This window comes from Pteropus vampyrus, unplaced genomic scaffold, assembly GCF_000151845.1.
Source record: "Pteropus vampyrus isolate Shadow unplaced genomic scaffold, Pvam_2.0 Scaffold7, whole genome shotgun sequence".
NCBI classification, from domain to species: domain Eukaryota; kingdom Metazoa; phylum Chordata; class Mammalia; order Chiroptera; family Pteropodidae; genus Pteropus; species Pteropus vampyrus.
The window spans coordinates 822,675-836,816 of NW_011888788.1; the positions used below are offsets into that span (position 1 = coordinate 822,675).

A 14,142-nucleotide genomic window follows, 5' to 3' on the forward strand; every position below is an offset into this window, starting at 1 on the left:
GTACGTTGTTTTCCATCATCTGTACCTCCCAAGTGTTCCCTACCATATTTCGAGTATAGTCAGATCTCATCCTAACAAAAAATAAACCTCCCTATTCAGAAAACAAACAGATCCTTCCACCTTGCCCCTTTTCTTTCTTCTCCACCTGAAAGGTCCGAAATCTGCAGTCTATACTTGCTTGCATTTTCTCTCTTCCCACTGACCACTCACTCTGGTCTGACCACCCTGTTCTCAGTTACTGCAGTGGTCGCAGCTCAGGTCTCATCTGAGCTTGACTCCCTGGAGCATTGAGAGAGATGAACCCTACTTTTTTTTTTGGAAATTGTATTTAACCTTTACTCTGAAAAGTTCCAAATATACAACAAAGTAGCAGAATAAACATCCATAGCCGTCATTTAGGCTTAAAAATTATTGTGCTGCAATATCTGCTTCAACTATTTTGGAAGTTTAAAAACTCTTTTATAAGAAAATGTTCAATACACATCAATATAGTAAAAATAATGTAGTGGATATCCATGTACTCATCACCAGCTTCAACAAGTATCAACAGTTTGCCATTCTCTCCTCACCTCTCCCTCCCTGCCAAAATACACACACTTTTTAACACAATTAAATTTTGTGTTTGACTTTCAGCAGTAGTAGCCTGTGGCTACAATAAATAAGAGATTCTTTTAAGGGTGTTATGGAAGCTTTCTGCTTCTGAGACCACGACTTGAGCTGAAAATTAACAAACCCTAGACAGAGTCTTTCAATCAAATACTGTATTTTTAAGTAAATTACTGACATAACTTCAGTGTGCATTATTTTTTTAAAAATGACTATTTCCAATAAACTACAATACTATTTCACACCTAACAAAATCAACATTTGATATCATTTAACAACCAGTCCTTATTCAGACTTCTCCAGCTGTCTTAAAACTGTCTTTTTAAATTTTTGTTCAAATCAAGACCCAAGCAAGAATTACTCATTTGCTTACCACTCTTAATTAAGTCTCTTGTAAACTTGAACGTTATTACCCACATTCCCACCCCTACCTTTTATTTTCATGAAAGACCAAGTCACTTTCTGGATTGGTGCCATTGCTGCCTTTGAACTTTTTTCTGTCATAGCCTGTATTTTCTGAAACTGTTTGATCGAAAGACTCAATTAGATTCAGATCGAACGTTTTAGGCAGAAATGCTTTTTGGTGATGCCATGGTGTTCGTACTGCATTACACCTGAGTCAGCATTACATCAGGTTGTCTGCTAGGAGGGAAGTTGACATTAACAAGTGTATTCGATGCTGATGGCTCCGTTGTAACATCATATTTTCCCCTTTTGTGACAAGTGTCTGAGGGATGCTACACTGGTTATGTCAGTACGCGTCTAATCAGGAAACAGAAACTAGTGATTAAACAGGGAAGTTTCATGTAAAGAACTCAAACTATGCTAACAAAGTAACTATAAGATAAAATAAAACTCTGTCCTCCCCTAGGGCTGAGGAGAAAAGAAGGGCAAACTTAGAAGGGGGGTTCCGTACCCAAGCTGGGGTTCTAAGCTCAATGGAAAAGATGTAGTTACAGTCCACTAGGTAGCACAGAAGTTTGCTGGTTTGCCTGGGCCAGAGCTGGTCCACAGTCACTAAGCGAGCAGGAAGCGTCCTCCTTAGCACAGATGGGGCATTAGTGAGCCATAGCTGGGGACCAGGTTCATGGGCTTGCACAGAGAGTTGGAGCACCAGTGTGAGCCAGAGATGTGGAACTTGCAGCATCTGTATGGAGAAAGCCACAGGAAGATAGATGCAGGTCAGGGCCAAGGCTGTGAGGTCACCAATGGATTACGTATTCTGGGTTCATGTTTGGGGCAGAGCACCACCAGGTGTTCTCATACCCACACTGCTGACTGACCTTGCAGCTGCCGGAAACAGCCAGAGAGCCTCTTCCTCTTGCAGTGTCCCTACAATGCCTTCTCCTGAGAAGGTTAACATCTAGTTCATCGTGGAACACGTATTGAGGGTAAATTTGGACTTGAGAGACAATAAATTGATAACTGACACAGTCCACCCTTTGGCTGCTCAGCTTCCATGTTCACCCTCTACATACTTTTAAAACTCCCTCATAGCAACAAAACAACCCTATGTTCCTGTTTAAGAAGCTACCACTATCCTTCTTACAAGTAAATACTCTTTCCCAAAATGAGAAGACACTTCAGCTAGTAAATTAACCCCATTTTCTTATGCCCATTGGTTCAATGGCATAAGGAGACCAAAATGGCAAGGTGGTGCCCTTATCTTCTAATTCAATGAACCCAATTTTGTGTCCCCTGGTAGAAACATTCTCCTCTTGGAGACTAAGCTCTCCAAACCTTTAGATCTCGAAGTGACTGGAACTGAAAGCAACATTTTTCGAAGGGAGTTGGTAAGTGTAATAGAGAAGCCACACTCACTTTCACCCCTTGATTCTGGGTTCCACGTATTCTGACTCTGGAGGAGACAACACCATATAATAGTAAAGCATAAGCTTTACATCAGAGATGTTAAGATAGAGCCCCATCCCTTTAGGATACTGTCTGCCAATTAGTGTTATAACTGGCTCGACAGTAAATTTGGGCCAGCCACTTCTGGATGATCAGGTATATGATAAGACTAGTTGATTCCATGGACCTAAGCCCACTGCTGCACTTTCTTTGCTGTAAAATGTCTTTGATTAGATGCAATGCTTTGCAGAATGCTACCACAGAAGATAAGGTATTCTATAAGTCCACAGAAGGTGGGTGCTGGCAATGGCATTACAGATACAGAAGACAAATCCACATCCAGAACGTATATGTATTCCAGTGAGGACAAATCTTTGTTTCCTCCATCATGGTAGAGGTCCAGTGTAGTAAACTTGCAGGCTAGTTCCCCAGGGAATGGTACCATATTGGGGCCATGTATTGGTCTCTGCTGTTGACAGATTAGCCACTCAGCACTAGTGTTAGCCAGGTCAGCCTTGGGGAGAGACGCTCCCAAGACATCTACCCTAGTTGAGATCATCACAGGATTTTCAAGCCAGGGAAGGTTAGTCTCCTTGGACACAGGAAGGCAAACTACTTTTACTTGTAAGGATGGCTCAGAATGACTTGAGGGTGCAAGATTGTCAATCTCGCTCTAACCAGATATCTCTCAGGTTTCAGGATCCCATTCTTTCTTGATCAGTGCCCTAACTTTCACATAAGAAATAGTGTGTTGGTGAATTCAACTGTTATAATTTAACATTCCACACAATTAAATTTTGTGTTTGACTTTCAGCAGTAGTAGCCTGTGGCTACAATAAATAAGAGATTCTTTTAAGGGTGTTATGGAAGCTTTCTGCTTCTCAGACCATGACTTGAGCTGAAAATTAACAGACCCAACCTTGTCATTTTCTCTTTGTAAATGTTCAAATGCACTCAAAATAATCCATCCACACCACAGCCCTTATAATCATTATTGCTATACAGCCAAGCACAGAAGTCACACCCAAATACATGTTTGACTTGGCATTTCACCACGGAAAACTGCAGGCTTGATTAATTGTGATGCCACTGCACGCAGTGGGTTACTAACATCCATTTCCGTTGGCAGAGAGCTCAGCACTGCTCTCAAGCTTAAGCACACAACCAAACTAATCCTCAAATCCCATCTTTAGGCGTCAGTCTCCTGGGACCACTCTTTGTGCCAAGTCTATATCAGTCTGGGTCCAGTTATGAGTTTTAAGCAAAGTTTAATAAGTATAAAGAATTATTAGGATCACTTCATGGATTGTATAAATGTCTAACTTTTTAAAAATTTAAAATAAATAGGAAAAAAAGAATTATTAAGCTGTGATAAAGACTATAGGATATAATAAAATTGTATATGGTAGCCTAGAGCTGAGGGAGAGTACCCAAGGAAGGACAGATTTGGAAGGCAGGGGGGCGCCCTTCCCCATACTGGGGTTCAGACCCTGTTGGAGAAATTATAGTTGCAATATACAGGATGGCAGAGAAGTTCACTAGTATGCCCAAGCCAGAGCTGGTCCACGGTTGCTGGGCAAGCAAGGAACAACCCTCTGGGGTTCAGGGGTAGTGGGGCACAGGTGAATTTTAACTGGCAGCCAGGGGTGGGGGTGTGCAAGAGGAGTGGGGAAGCTGGTGCAGGCAGGTAGCCTGGAGCACCACAACCAGTATCTGAGAGCATGGGTGTGCAGAGGGGATCAGTAGAAATACTCGAGTGGGCAGGCAGGACAGCCATAGCAGACATCTTGGCATGCAGAGGAACTATGGCCCGGCATGGCCAGGAGGCCAGGAATGTGGTATCTATCCAGGTAGCCCTGGGAAGGTGATTACCAGTCCAGGCAAGCCTTCGAGGCTGCTGCATGGCTGGGCAGATCACCCCTAGGTGTCCTCACACCTTGGTTGCTGGCTGGCTTTGCCCTGCTGGAAGCGGCTAGAGAGCCCCTTCCTCATGCAGCGTCCCTCCAGCACCCTCTACTGAGAAAGCTTAACATCACACTCACTGTGAAGGAGAAATGTTTAAAAGAATGCTGTCCCTTAAACATTGAAGCGTGAATTTGGAGTTGAGCAGCAATTAATTGGTAACTGGCATGTTAGGCCTGTGTGAATCTGTTTTCTCATCAAATTTTCATTCATGATTTTAGTAACAAAATGTCAAAAAGAAAAACATGGGTTATAAAAAATTCAAATAATACAAAATTATGTAGCCTATAAATTGGCAGTTTCCTTACCTCCTTCCCCCACTTAACCACCCTCTCCAAAGGTAACCACTGTCTGGCTTAGTATGAAGACCTTTGAGCGTTTTTTCTATGTATTTACAAACATTCATGTGATTATATGTAACTATGCTTGTCAAAAATATGTGCTCAGTTTTTTAATTACATAAATGGGTTTATGTGGTTCATACTGAGCTGCAGCTTAGTATGCCAAACAATCTAAGAGTGTTTTCCTTGATAATTTCTGGGTTTTGTGTCTTGCTCTGAAAGACTACTATAGTTCCAATTGTACAAATATTAGGTTATATTTTCTCAAGTTTTTTTGTTTAGTTTTTAAATATTTTCACACAAAGTAGTACGAAATAGTCCTTGACCTTCTTTCTTTTAGTTTTATTTTCATTTAAAAAATAAATTAGAGCCTTTTGTATTTTTTTAAATGTATCTTTTTCACATGTGTCACAAACATTTTTTGTCTTCCTAGGTTTTTTTTTTTTGGTGGATTTTTTTTAATGTATAAAAGTTTTAAAATGTTAATTATTTTAATAAATAACCATTAATGTGGTTTAAAAACTCAGTCTCATTCCCACCCTGCCCCTATTCAGCTAATTCTACCCCTTACCTACAAGTAACCACCATTATTAGATTTTTATAAATCTTATTAGTTTCTTTTTTCAAATGGAAGCAAATATAAATATGTGATGTTTTTCACCTTTTTTTATATAAAAGTATACAGAAGGTCTAAATTTTTATTAGTCCCATATGTTGGTCTTGTTTTGTGACTTCTGGGTTTTACAACATGCTTAGAAATTGTTTTTGCTTGGAGACTGTTAACATACTCAAGATTTTTTTCTGATGTGGCTTTATTTCTTTAACATTTAAGTATTGAATTCCATCCGGAAAATATTTTATTATAGAAATTAAATGATGAAATAGTGTTTATTGCGATGCTTCCCATATATCCCATTGTCTCATTTCAAGTATCAATTCCCACCAATTTGAAATGCCGTCTTTATTACATGCTCAATTACCAGGCCTTTTTTGGGATTCTGTTCTCTTCCATTGATCTATTTGCTATTCTGTGCCAAAACAACAGTTTTAATTCACTTTAGTATTATATAGTATATTTGAAATCCAATATGTATATGTTCTCATATTTTCAAATGTTCTTAAATATCTTCCAGTATTTTCTCTTTCAGATGATTTGTTTTTTTACCCCAGGTAAACTGTAGGCAATTTGTGCTTCCCTCCCCGCAAAAAACTGAGGTGATTTTTATTGCAATTCTGTGCATTTGTAGATCATTTTGGGATACTTTTCCATGTCTCTATATCTTTGAGTACACTTTGATTTGATTTTGTAATAATTTTTATTAGGTTTATTCTTGGGTATCGTAGCTTTATCGCTATTATGATTAGGATCTTTCTAAAATTGTGTTTCTAATTGGTTCTTGCTATGGTATCGAAAATTAATTGGTATAGAAAATATATTGATTGTTGCTCACCCAACTGAGCTCTTTTATTCATCGTTCCATAGACTGCTTCAGGTTTTCTAAGTAGACAATCACATTATTTGTAAATAGTAGTAATTTCACTCTTCCAAAATAAAAAACTGTTGTTAAGTTATTTTGTCTAGAGCCCCAAGAAGAATGTAAAATAGAAGGTAATTGTGGGGATCTTCCTGACCTTTAATGGGAAGGCTCCTGAAACGATACCAGCCGAAACATCCTCCTTAAACATTGTTTTTTCTTGGCATCCTGGAATAGTGCCCACTCCTTCTCTGTCCCCTTCTTCCTGCCTCCAGCCATCAAATGATGGCCTGCCTCAAGCCTCCTACTCAGTCTTCTCGTACAGCACACACCCTCCGTGCACACCTCAGATTGTAGTCATCTTGTGCCAGATTGCAATTTCATTTACCTCCCATAAGCTGAGTATTCAGATTGACATCTCTAACCCAGGTCTCTCTCCCCAGCTCTGGACTTACTAAAGAGCTCCTCTTTGATTTCTTTCAGGCACTGCTAACTCAGTACCTATAACACTGAGTTCTTTATTAACTAGTGTTGAGCTGGACCCCTGGCTATAAAGCCCACAACCTGATTCAGTATTAAGAACCAGAAATAGAAGAAGAACTGCCTACCCTAAGAGACCCTCTCAGAAGGCTTTATTTCCTGCTAATGTAGGCCCAAGCCAGCCACTCCACCCTAGTCAGTTTGTGACCTGGATATTTGCCATACAGCCTTCCTCTCCCAGGAGCTCCTGCCATCTCTGCACACTTGTCCCAAGAACCACATCCTTCTCTGTCAACAGCCTCTGCTCTCTTGCCTTCGGTCCTTAAACATGCATGTAGCTGTTTCTAGTCATCATCCCCCTTCCTGCCCCGGGAGGCATCTTCAGCTTTCCTGTGGAGGACAAATGAGGCTTCAGGGGTTCCTCTGGGGCTCATTCCATTCGGATACAGGGTCATGAGGAGGCTAATTTCTGTTTGCCTTTTTGCGGGCAGGAAATATGAGCTGTACAGCATGGACTGGGACCTGAAGGAGGAACTCAGGGACTGCCTGGTGGCCGCTGCACCCTACGGAGGCCCCATTGGTATGTCACTCTGCTACTGCATGCTCTGGGACCATGGGATGAAGTCAAGTTTGTTGATTCCTGGGGGTCTTGCTGTTGGGTTGTTCTTACTAGCATATGCCACCCTCCCCCACTCCCCACCCGCTTGAGATGCTTTTAATGGTTCTCATGAGGCCTGCTTCATATGGGATGGGCCTGAGATGCTGCTTCATGAGGCCTGCTTCAAATGGGCTGGGCCTAGCCTGGTGAGCTAGGACAGAAGGTCTCTTCTCCATCTGAAGCACTGCTGAGGAACCCCTGGCGGAAGGAGAAGCCTGCCAATGTACGGCCAGTACTTGAGATCTACTCTGCTTCTGGCATGCCTCTAGCCAGTCTGCTGGTGAGCATCCCTGGCCCACCCTGAGGCTGGGGGCTGGGCAGGGTTCCTGTGTCCCTAGATAGCCTCAGGAACTTCTTTTCCTCTGCAGTGGAAGAGTGGCCCTGTGGTATCCCTAGGCTGGTCAGCTGAAGAGGAGCTACTCTGCGTGCAGGAAGACGGTGTAGTGCTGGTTTATGGGCTTCATGGTGACTTCCGGAGACACTTCAGCATGGGCAATGTAGGGGCCACAGGAGGTTGTAGAAAAAGAATGGAGTCTTTGACTCTGTGGCTTCTTCAAGGCCCCTCTCCACTTGCCCCTTTCCCCAGGAGGTACTCCAAAACCGGGTTCTAGATGCCCGGATCTTCCATACTGAGTTTGGTTCTGGAGTGGCCATCCTCACAGGAGCCCACCGCTTCACCCTCAGTGCCAATGTGAGTGACCTCAAACTCCGCCGAATGCCAGAAGTGCCAGGTGAGCATCAACACCCCTGAGACAGAGACAGCCATTCAGTGCCTACAGATGTGCTTCCAGACTGTGGGATCAATAGAGATAGAAGCTATGGGCTCTGGTTATTCCGAGGTTGTCCTATTCCTGACCACAGGTTTGCAGAGTGCACCTTCATGCTGGACCACACTGTGCCAGGACCGAGTAGCACACATTCTTCTGGCTGTGGGGCCTGATCTTTACCTTCTAGACCACGCAGCATGCTCTGCAGTGGTAAGGGTCTGAGTGGGAGTGAAATGGAGGAGTTGGGGGAGGCAGTGGGGAGGCTCTGAGAAGTCAAGATCTCTGGTGTCCTCCTTGACCCTGCCCCAGACTCCCCCTGGCCTGGCCCCAGGTGTGAGCAGCTTCCTGCAGATGGCCATCTCCTTCACCTACCGACACCTGGCACTCTTCACAGACACAGGCTACATCTGGATGGGGACAGCTTCACTGAAGGTGTGATCCTGAGACAACACAGGGACACCATGTCTTCTTCAGGGAAGATCTATTTGGTAGGGGTAGGGGAGGGGCTTTTCAACCTGACTACTTGGATAGGGCCGTGATGCTTCTTACATCCTTTCAGGAGAAGCTGTGCGAGTTCAACTGCAACATCCGGGCCCCCCCAAAGCAGATGGTCTGGTGAGGACAGGGTTGTTATGCTGGGGGTGGGGGTGGACATAGCCTTGTTTCTTGGGATACCTTGATTAATCCTGTGTACTAGCCAAGCTAAGTGGAGCTTGCATCTTCTCTGCCAGTGCACATTCGAGGGAAACCCCTGCCCTCCTGTAGGCCCGAGATGCCCCCAGGCACTGACAATACAGGGTAAGAGGGAAGCAGACAAGTCAGAGCAATGAGATAAGGGGCAGGAAGCATGTGCAGGGCTGTCCCAAGACAAAGTGATGTAAGCAATGATATGAGAAACCTGACTGTGGGGCCTATCAACCCGTGTATGTCTCAGACATGTATGTGTGATGCTGCCCACAGGTGCAGCCGTCCTCACAGCAAGGAGAGGGCCGTTGTAGTGGCCTGGGAGAAGCGGCTGATGGTGGTGGGCGATGCGCCTGAGAGCATCCAGTATCCTTGGAGGGATATCTGTGGGGGTAGGAGGGGAAAGGGGAGAGGGGTCACCTGCCTCATCCCATCTCTGGGTGTTCTTGAGAACCTTGACTAAGTTCAGGTTTGTGCTGGATGAGGACTCCTACATGGTACCTGAGCTGGATGGGGTCCGTATCTTCTCCCGCAGCACCCACGAATTTCTGCATGAAGTTCCAGGTGAGGCCCTCACAGGGGCACCACATGACCCAGGGCAGAGGTTCCTAGGTACTGCAGCTGCTGTGGGCCAGAGGAGGATGAGGACATTAGGGCATTGAGGCATTGAGGCAGAGCTGAGGGTTCCCTGTGCTCTTCCCCCATTTGCCATCTTTCTTCTCCAGTGGCCAGCGAGGAGATCTTCAAAATTGCCTCAATGGCCCCTGGAGCACTGCTATTGGAGGCCCAGAAGGAATATGAGGTAAAGCCCTGGCCTTCTCCCTGGACACTAGGATACTCTTCTCCTTCCCCTGATTGGCACAGCCAGGTGCCACCAGTGAAGAGAGGGGTCTAGGCAAGACACCAGACTGGGTTGGGGTGGGCCAGCTCAGGTGGACTAAAGTGAAATGGGGTCCTCCGTGTGGTGATGGGGAGGGGCAGGGAGCCCTGACTATCCCCAGCCCAGGCACAAGTCAGGGCTATTATCAAGGGGTCTCAGGGATTCTCACTGGCAATTGTGGGCTGATATAGGGCGGGGGGAATATCTGAATGCTTCAGGTAGACTGAGTGCACTGAGGGGGTTTGGGCTCTGCCTCTGCAGCCCCTCCAAATCAGTCCATTTGCACTGTAGCCAAGGAGCTGGGGGCAGATGTGAGGGTGTTCTCCATTGTGATGTCATGTCTCTAGCACCCCCCCTTTCTCTCTCCACCCCTCAACCCCAGAAAGAGAGCCAGAAGGCCGATGAGTACTTGCGGGAGATCCAGGAGTTGGGGCAGCTGACCCAGGCTGTGCAGCAGTGCATTGAGGCCGCAGGACATGAGCACCAGCCAGACATGCAGAAGAGTCTGCTCAGGGTTGGCCTGGGCAGCAGGGCTGCAGGGAGGGGCACTGGGCAGGGTGGGGCTGGCAGGGGGGAAGCTCTCTTCTATTGCCCTCTGGCTCTTCTCAGGCGGCTTCCTTTGGAAAGTGTTTCCTCGACAGATTTCCACCCGACAGCTTCGTACGCATGTGTCAGGACCTGCGTGTGCTCAATGCCGTTCGGGACTATCACATCGGGATCCCGCTCACCTATAGCCAGTATCCCCATGCATTTCAGAATGGTGTTCACAGCCAGGGGTGGCAGAGGAAGGGGCTGGAGATACCACCTAAAGGTTCTTGGCAAATAGGGCTTATTCTCCAGCTGGATCCTTAACCGAGTAAAATGCAGATACAAGCAACTCACCATCCAAGTGCTGCTGGACAGGTCAGCAAGCCCAAGGGTGCTGGGAAGGCTCTAGGTGGGCAAGTGTTACAGCCTTTTGTGGGCTCTCATGGTCACTGCTCCTGACCTATTTCTTTGGGACTTGGGAGAACTGAGTTGCAGGTTGGGGCTGTGCGGTCCTCTCTCTGCCCCACCTCACCCTGTACCCGTTATCTCTCCTGCCTGCCAGGCTTGTGTTGCGGAGGCTTTACCCCCTGGCCATCCAGATATGTGAGTACCTGCGCCTTCCTGAAGTGCAGGGTGTCAGCAGGATCCTGGCCCACTGGGCATGCTACAAGGTGAGGATGTAGGACAGAGTCCAAGGGCATTTAGGGACTTTCAGGCCCTGATGAAGTATAGGAAATAAGAAGTGTAGGACTGAAGGACCAGGTCCTGATTGGGGCTCGGTGGGGTGAGAGGTGAGATGCAGGTGTGTGTGACACCCTTTCCCTCTGCAGGTGCAACAGAAGGACGTGTCTGATGAGGATGTTGCTCGGGCCATTAACCAGAAGCTGGGGGACACACCTGGTGTCTCTTACTCTGACATTGCTGCGCGGGCCTATGGCTGTGGCCGCACAGAGCTGGCCATCAAGGTGTGGGTGCTCAGCCCTCCCCAGATGCCCTGATTTGGGTATTGGAGGCTCCCAGGTGAGCTCTTTCTCCTCTGCCTTTTTTCCCACAGCTGTTGGAGTATGAGCCACGCTCTGGGGAGCAGGTACCCCTTCTCCTAAAGATGAAGAGGAGCAAACTGGCACTGAGCAAGGCTATTGAGAGCGGGGACACTGACCTGGGTGAGCAAGGTTTGGGTGAGGCCAAGACCAGGGCCCCTGGGCTGAGCAAGGGGCTGGGCTGGAGTCCCCACCCCACCTTACTACCCAATAGTGTTCACGGTGTTGCTACACCTGAAGAATGAGCTGAACCGAGGAGATTTTTTCATGACCCTTCGGAACCAGCCCATGGCCCTGAGTTTGTACCGACAGGTGTGTGCAGTGGGCAGGGGTGGGGCTGGAGCCTCCTGAACCCCTGAGTTGGCCTTGCTGACTACCTGTCCCCGGCCCCAGTTCTGTAAGCATCAAGAACTAGAGACGCTGAAGGACCTTTACAATCAGGATGACAACCACCAGGAGCTGGGCAGCTTCCACATCCGAGCCAGCTACGCTGCAGAGGAGGTCTGAGGCCCACAGAGAGGGTGGGGCCCTTGGGCTAGGCTGTTGGTCTGGTTCCTTCTCTAGGAATCTAGGTCTCATATTTGGTGCACACCCCATCTGGTCCTCACTGTTGAGGAAGTCTAAGAAGGCATGAGGCCAGGATGAGGGTTGGTCCCAGAAGAGCTAGCCTTCCCACTAGAGATACCAGAGTGGTACACCCAGTGGGTAAGGCTGGCCCTGGTGACCCTTAGCATAGGGACTGGGAAGAAAACTGTAGCCTGGGTTGGAAGGGCTGAGGTCCCTTGAACTATGAGCTCAGGCTTTTCTTCCTGCCCTTATAGCGTATTGAGGGGCGAGTTGCAGCTCTGCAGACGGCAGCTGATGCCTTCTATAAGGCCAAGAATGAGTTTGCAGCCAAGGTCTGGCCTACTCTTTCCTAAAACCTCCTCGTTTTTCCTCTCAGTCTTCCCTCCTTGTCCCTCTCATCCTCATCCTGCCTTATTCCTATCCCCAGGCCACAGAGGATCAAATGCGTCTCCTACGGCTGCAGCGACGCCTAGAAGATGAGCTGGGGGGTCAGTTCCTGGACCTATCTCTACATGACACGGTCACCAGTCTCATCCTCGGTGGCCACAACAAGCGCGCAGAGCAGCTGGCGCGTGACTTCCGCATACCGGACAAGAGGTACGTGAGGGTCCAGGCTGCATGCAGGACCTGGGATCCCTGCCCGTCCTGCAGCACCTCCAAGCCCAGCTTCCTCACAGGCTCTGGTGGCTGAAGTTGACCGCTCTGGCAGCTCTGGAAGACTGGGAAGAGCTAGAGAAGTTTTCTAAGAGCAAGAAATCACCCATCGGCTACCTGGTGAGGCAGAGGCCCTCCCAACACCCCACCACCAGGGAGGCTAGTCCTGGGGAGAGGACCAGGCCCAGAGATAGGCCAATGACCTATTCATGCATCTGTTCAGCTGGCCAAAATTTTTAGTGGATGCTTCCTGTGTGTGCATGTTCATGAGCTAAATATATCAGGGAATGGGCCCCAGTCAGCCTGCACATGTCGGCAGGCAAGAGAATGAGCTGCTTTCCCCCAGGATGACCACAGGGGGACCCCACGTGCCTAAGGAAAAGTCCTATTTGGGTGAAGGGTGGAAGCGGGCAGGAAAAGCACATCTGCAAGGCAGTGGAGGATATTGAGGGTTTTGTTTTCTATGGCAGGCAGTTCAGAGGTGTGGTGGGTAGGTGGAACAGCCATAAGAGAAAATATAGGCTCCGAGATGGTAGGAAACACCTGTTGTGAGGGGATGACAGTGGATGGTGTTCTAGATGCATGGAAATACTTGGTCTCAAGGCTCTAACATCTTTGGTTTAGGTTGTTTCTGCCCTGAGAATGTCGAGATCATACCTCTTGTAGATGTGTGTCAGGGCATGGGTGGGGGAGTTACATGCACTAAAGTGTATATAAAATATACAGTGACAGTATATTCAGTGGGCTTTTGTTCATAAGACAGGACAGAAGGGCTCTGCCTTATCTTCTCCCTCCATCTCCTCCCTCTCTAAGCCCTTTGTGGAGATCTGCATGAAGCAGCACAACAAATATGAGGCCAAGAAGTACGCCTCCCGTGTAGGTCCTGAGCAGAAGGTCAAGGCTTTACTTCTTGTTGGGTATGTTGGCTGAGAGCCCCGTGCTGCTGGGGTGCTGAGCTAGTGGACTGATGAGGGGCATGGTTTGTACCTTTGATCACCCAACACCATCTCCCGTCCTGCTCAAACCACAGGGATGTGGCTCAGGCTGCAGACATTGCCATTGAGCGCCGAAACGAAGCAGAGCTGAGCCTCGTATTGTCCCACTGCACTGGAGCCACAGACGGTGCCACAGCCGACAAGATTCAGCGGGCCAGGGCTCAAACCCAGAAGAAGTGAGGGGCTCACCTTACATGTCTCCTCATATCCTGGGCTTGGCAGAAGTGTCACTGCTCATCCAGCTCCTCCCCCAGAGCTAAGCTGAGGAGATGGGGTGGGAAGGGATCTGGTTGTAAATAAAGTTGGAACATTTTAGAGTGTTTTTCTTATACAGTCCTGCCTAAGCAGAAGCAAACTGGACCAGAACTATCCAGATATCTCAGTGAAATCCCATGTGTTTGTGTGGGGTCTGGAGGAGAAGCTTCTCCAGCTATATTTACAAAGAGATGTGCCCCTCAGCATGGTTACCAAGGAAAGCTCTCTCAAGCTCTCAGACCCTAGAAGGATTATGGGGAGAGCTGGCACAAAACTTAACAACTTATCAGGAACCGTACTGAAAAACATACACCCATGTACACAAGAACCATGCTGAATACCATTATTTCATTTATTCCACATGACAAACATAAGGCCCTCCGTAAGCAGGGGAGTCTG

General features: G+C 47.4%; 1 protein-coding gene across 1 annotated transcript in view; it reads left to right on the top strand.

Annotated features, from left to right (window-relative positions):
• Positions 1 to 13,808, top strand: part of VPS16 (VPS16, CORVET/HOPS core subunit) — a 21,534-nt gene extending 7,726 nt beyond the window's left edge. The window contains exons 2-24 of the mRNA XM_011369509.2: positions 7,207 to 7,295; positions 7,556 to 7,653; positions 7,742 to 7,870; positions 7,960 to 8,104; positions 8,235 to 8,350; positions 8,450 to 8,572; positions 8,700 to 8,755; positions 9,101 to 9,190; positions 9,294 to 9,388; positions 9,550 to 9,626; positions 10,087 to 10,218; positions 10,314 to 10,441; positions 10,572 to 10,607; positions 10,795 to 10,903; positions 11,063 to 11,197; positions 11,287 to 11,395; positions 11,487 to 11,584; positions 11,666 to 11,773; positions 12,094 to 12,171; positions 12,267 to 12,436; positions 12,517 to 12,613; positions 13,307 to 13,410; positions 13,524 to 13,808. Coding sequence (XP_011367811.1) covers positions 7,207 to 7,295; positions 7,556 to 7,653; positions 7,742 to 7,870; positions 7,960 to 8,104; positions 8,235 to 8,350; positions 8,450 to 8,572; positions 8,700 to 8,755; positions 9,101 to 9,190; positions 9,294 to 9,388; positions 9,550 to 9,626; positions 10,087 to 10,218; positions 10,314 to 10,441; positions 10,572 to 10,607; positions 10,795 to 10,903; positions 11,063 to 11,197; positions 11,287 to 11,395; positions 11,487 to 11,584; positions 11,666 to 11,773; positions 12,094 to 12,171; positions 12,267 to 12,436; positions 12,517 to 12,613; positions 13,307 to 13,410; positions 13,524 to 13,668 — 2,467 coding nt within the window. The 3' untranslated portion in view covers positions 13,669 to 13,808. The remainder of the gene's footprint in view (positions 1 to 7,206; positions 7,296 to 7,555; positions 7,654 to 7,741; positions 7,871 to 7,959; positions 8,105 to 8,234; positions 8,351 to 8,449; positions 8,573 to 8,699; positions 8,756 to 9,100; positions 9,191 to 9,293; positions 9,389 to 9,549; positions 9,627 to 10,086; positions 10,219 to 10,313; positions 10,442 to 10,571; positions 10,608 to 10,794; positions 10,904 to 11,062; positions 11,198 to 11,286; positions 11,396 to 11,486; positions 11,585 to 11,665; positions 11,774 to 12,093; positions 12,172 to 12,266; positions 12,437 to 12,516; positions 12,614 to 13,306; positions 13,411 to 13,523) is intronic.
• The last annotated feature ends 334 nt before the right edge of the window (positions 13,809 to 14,142 follow it).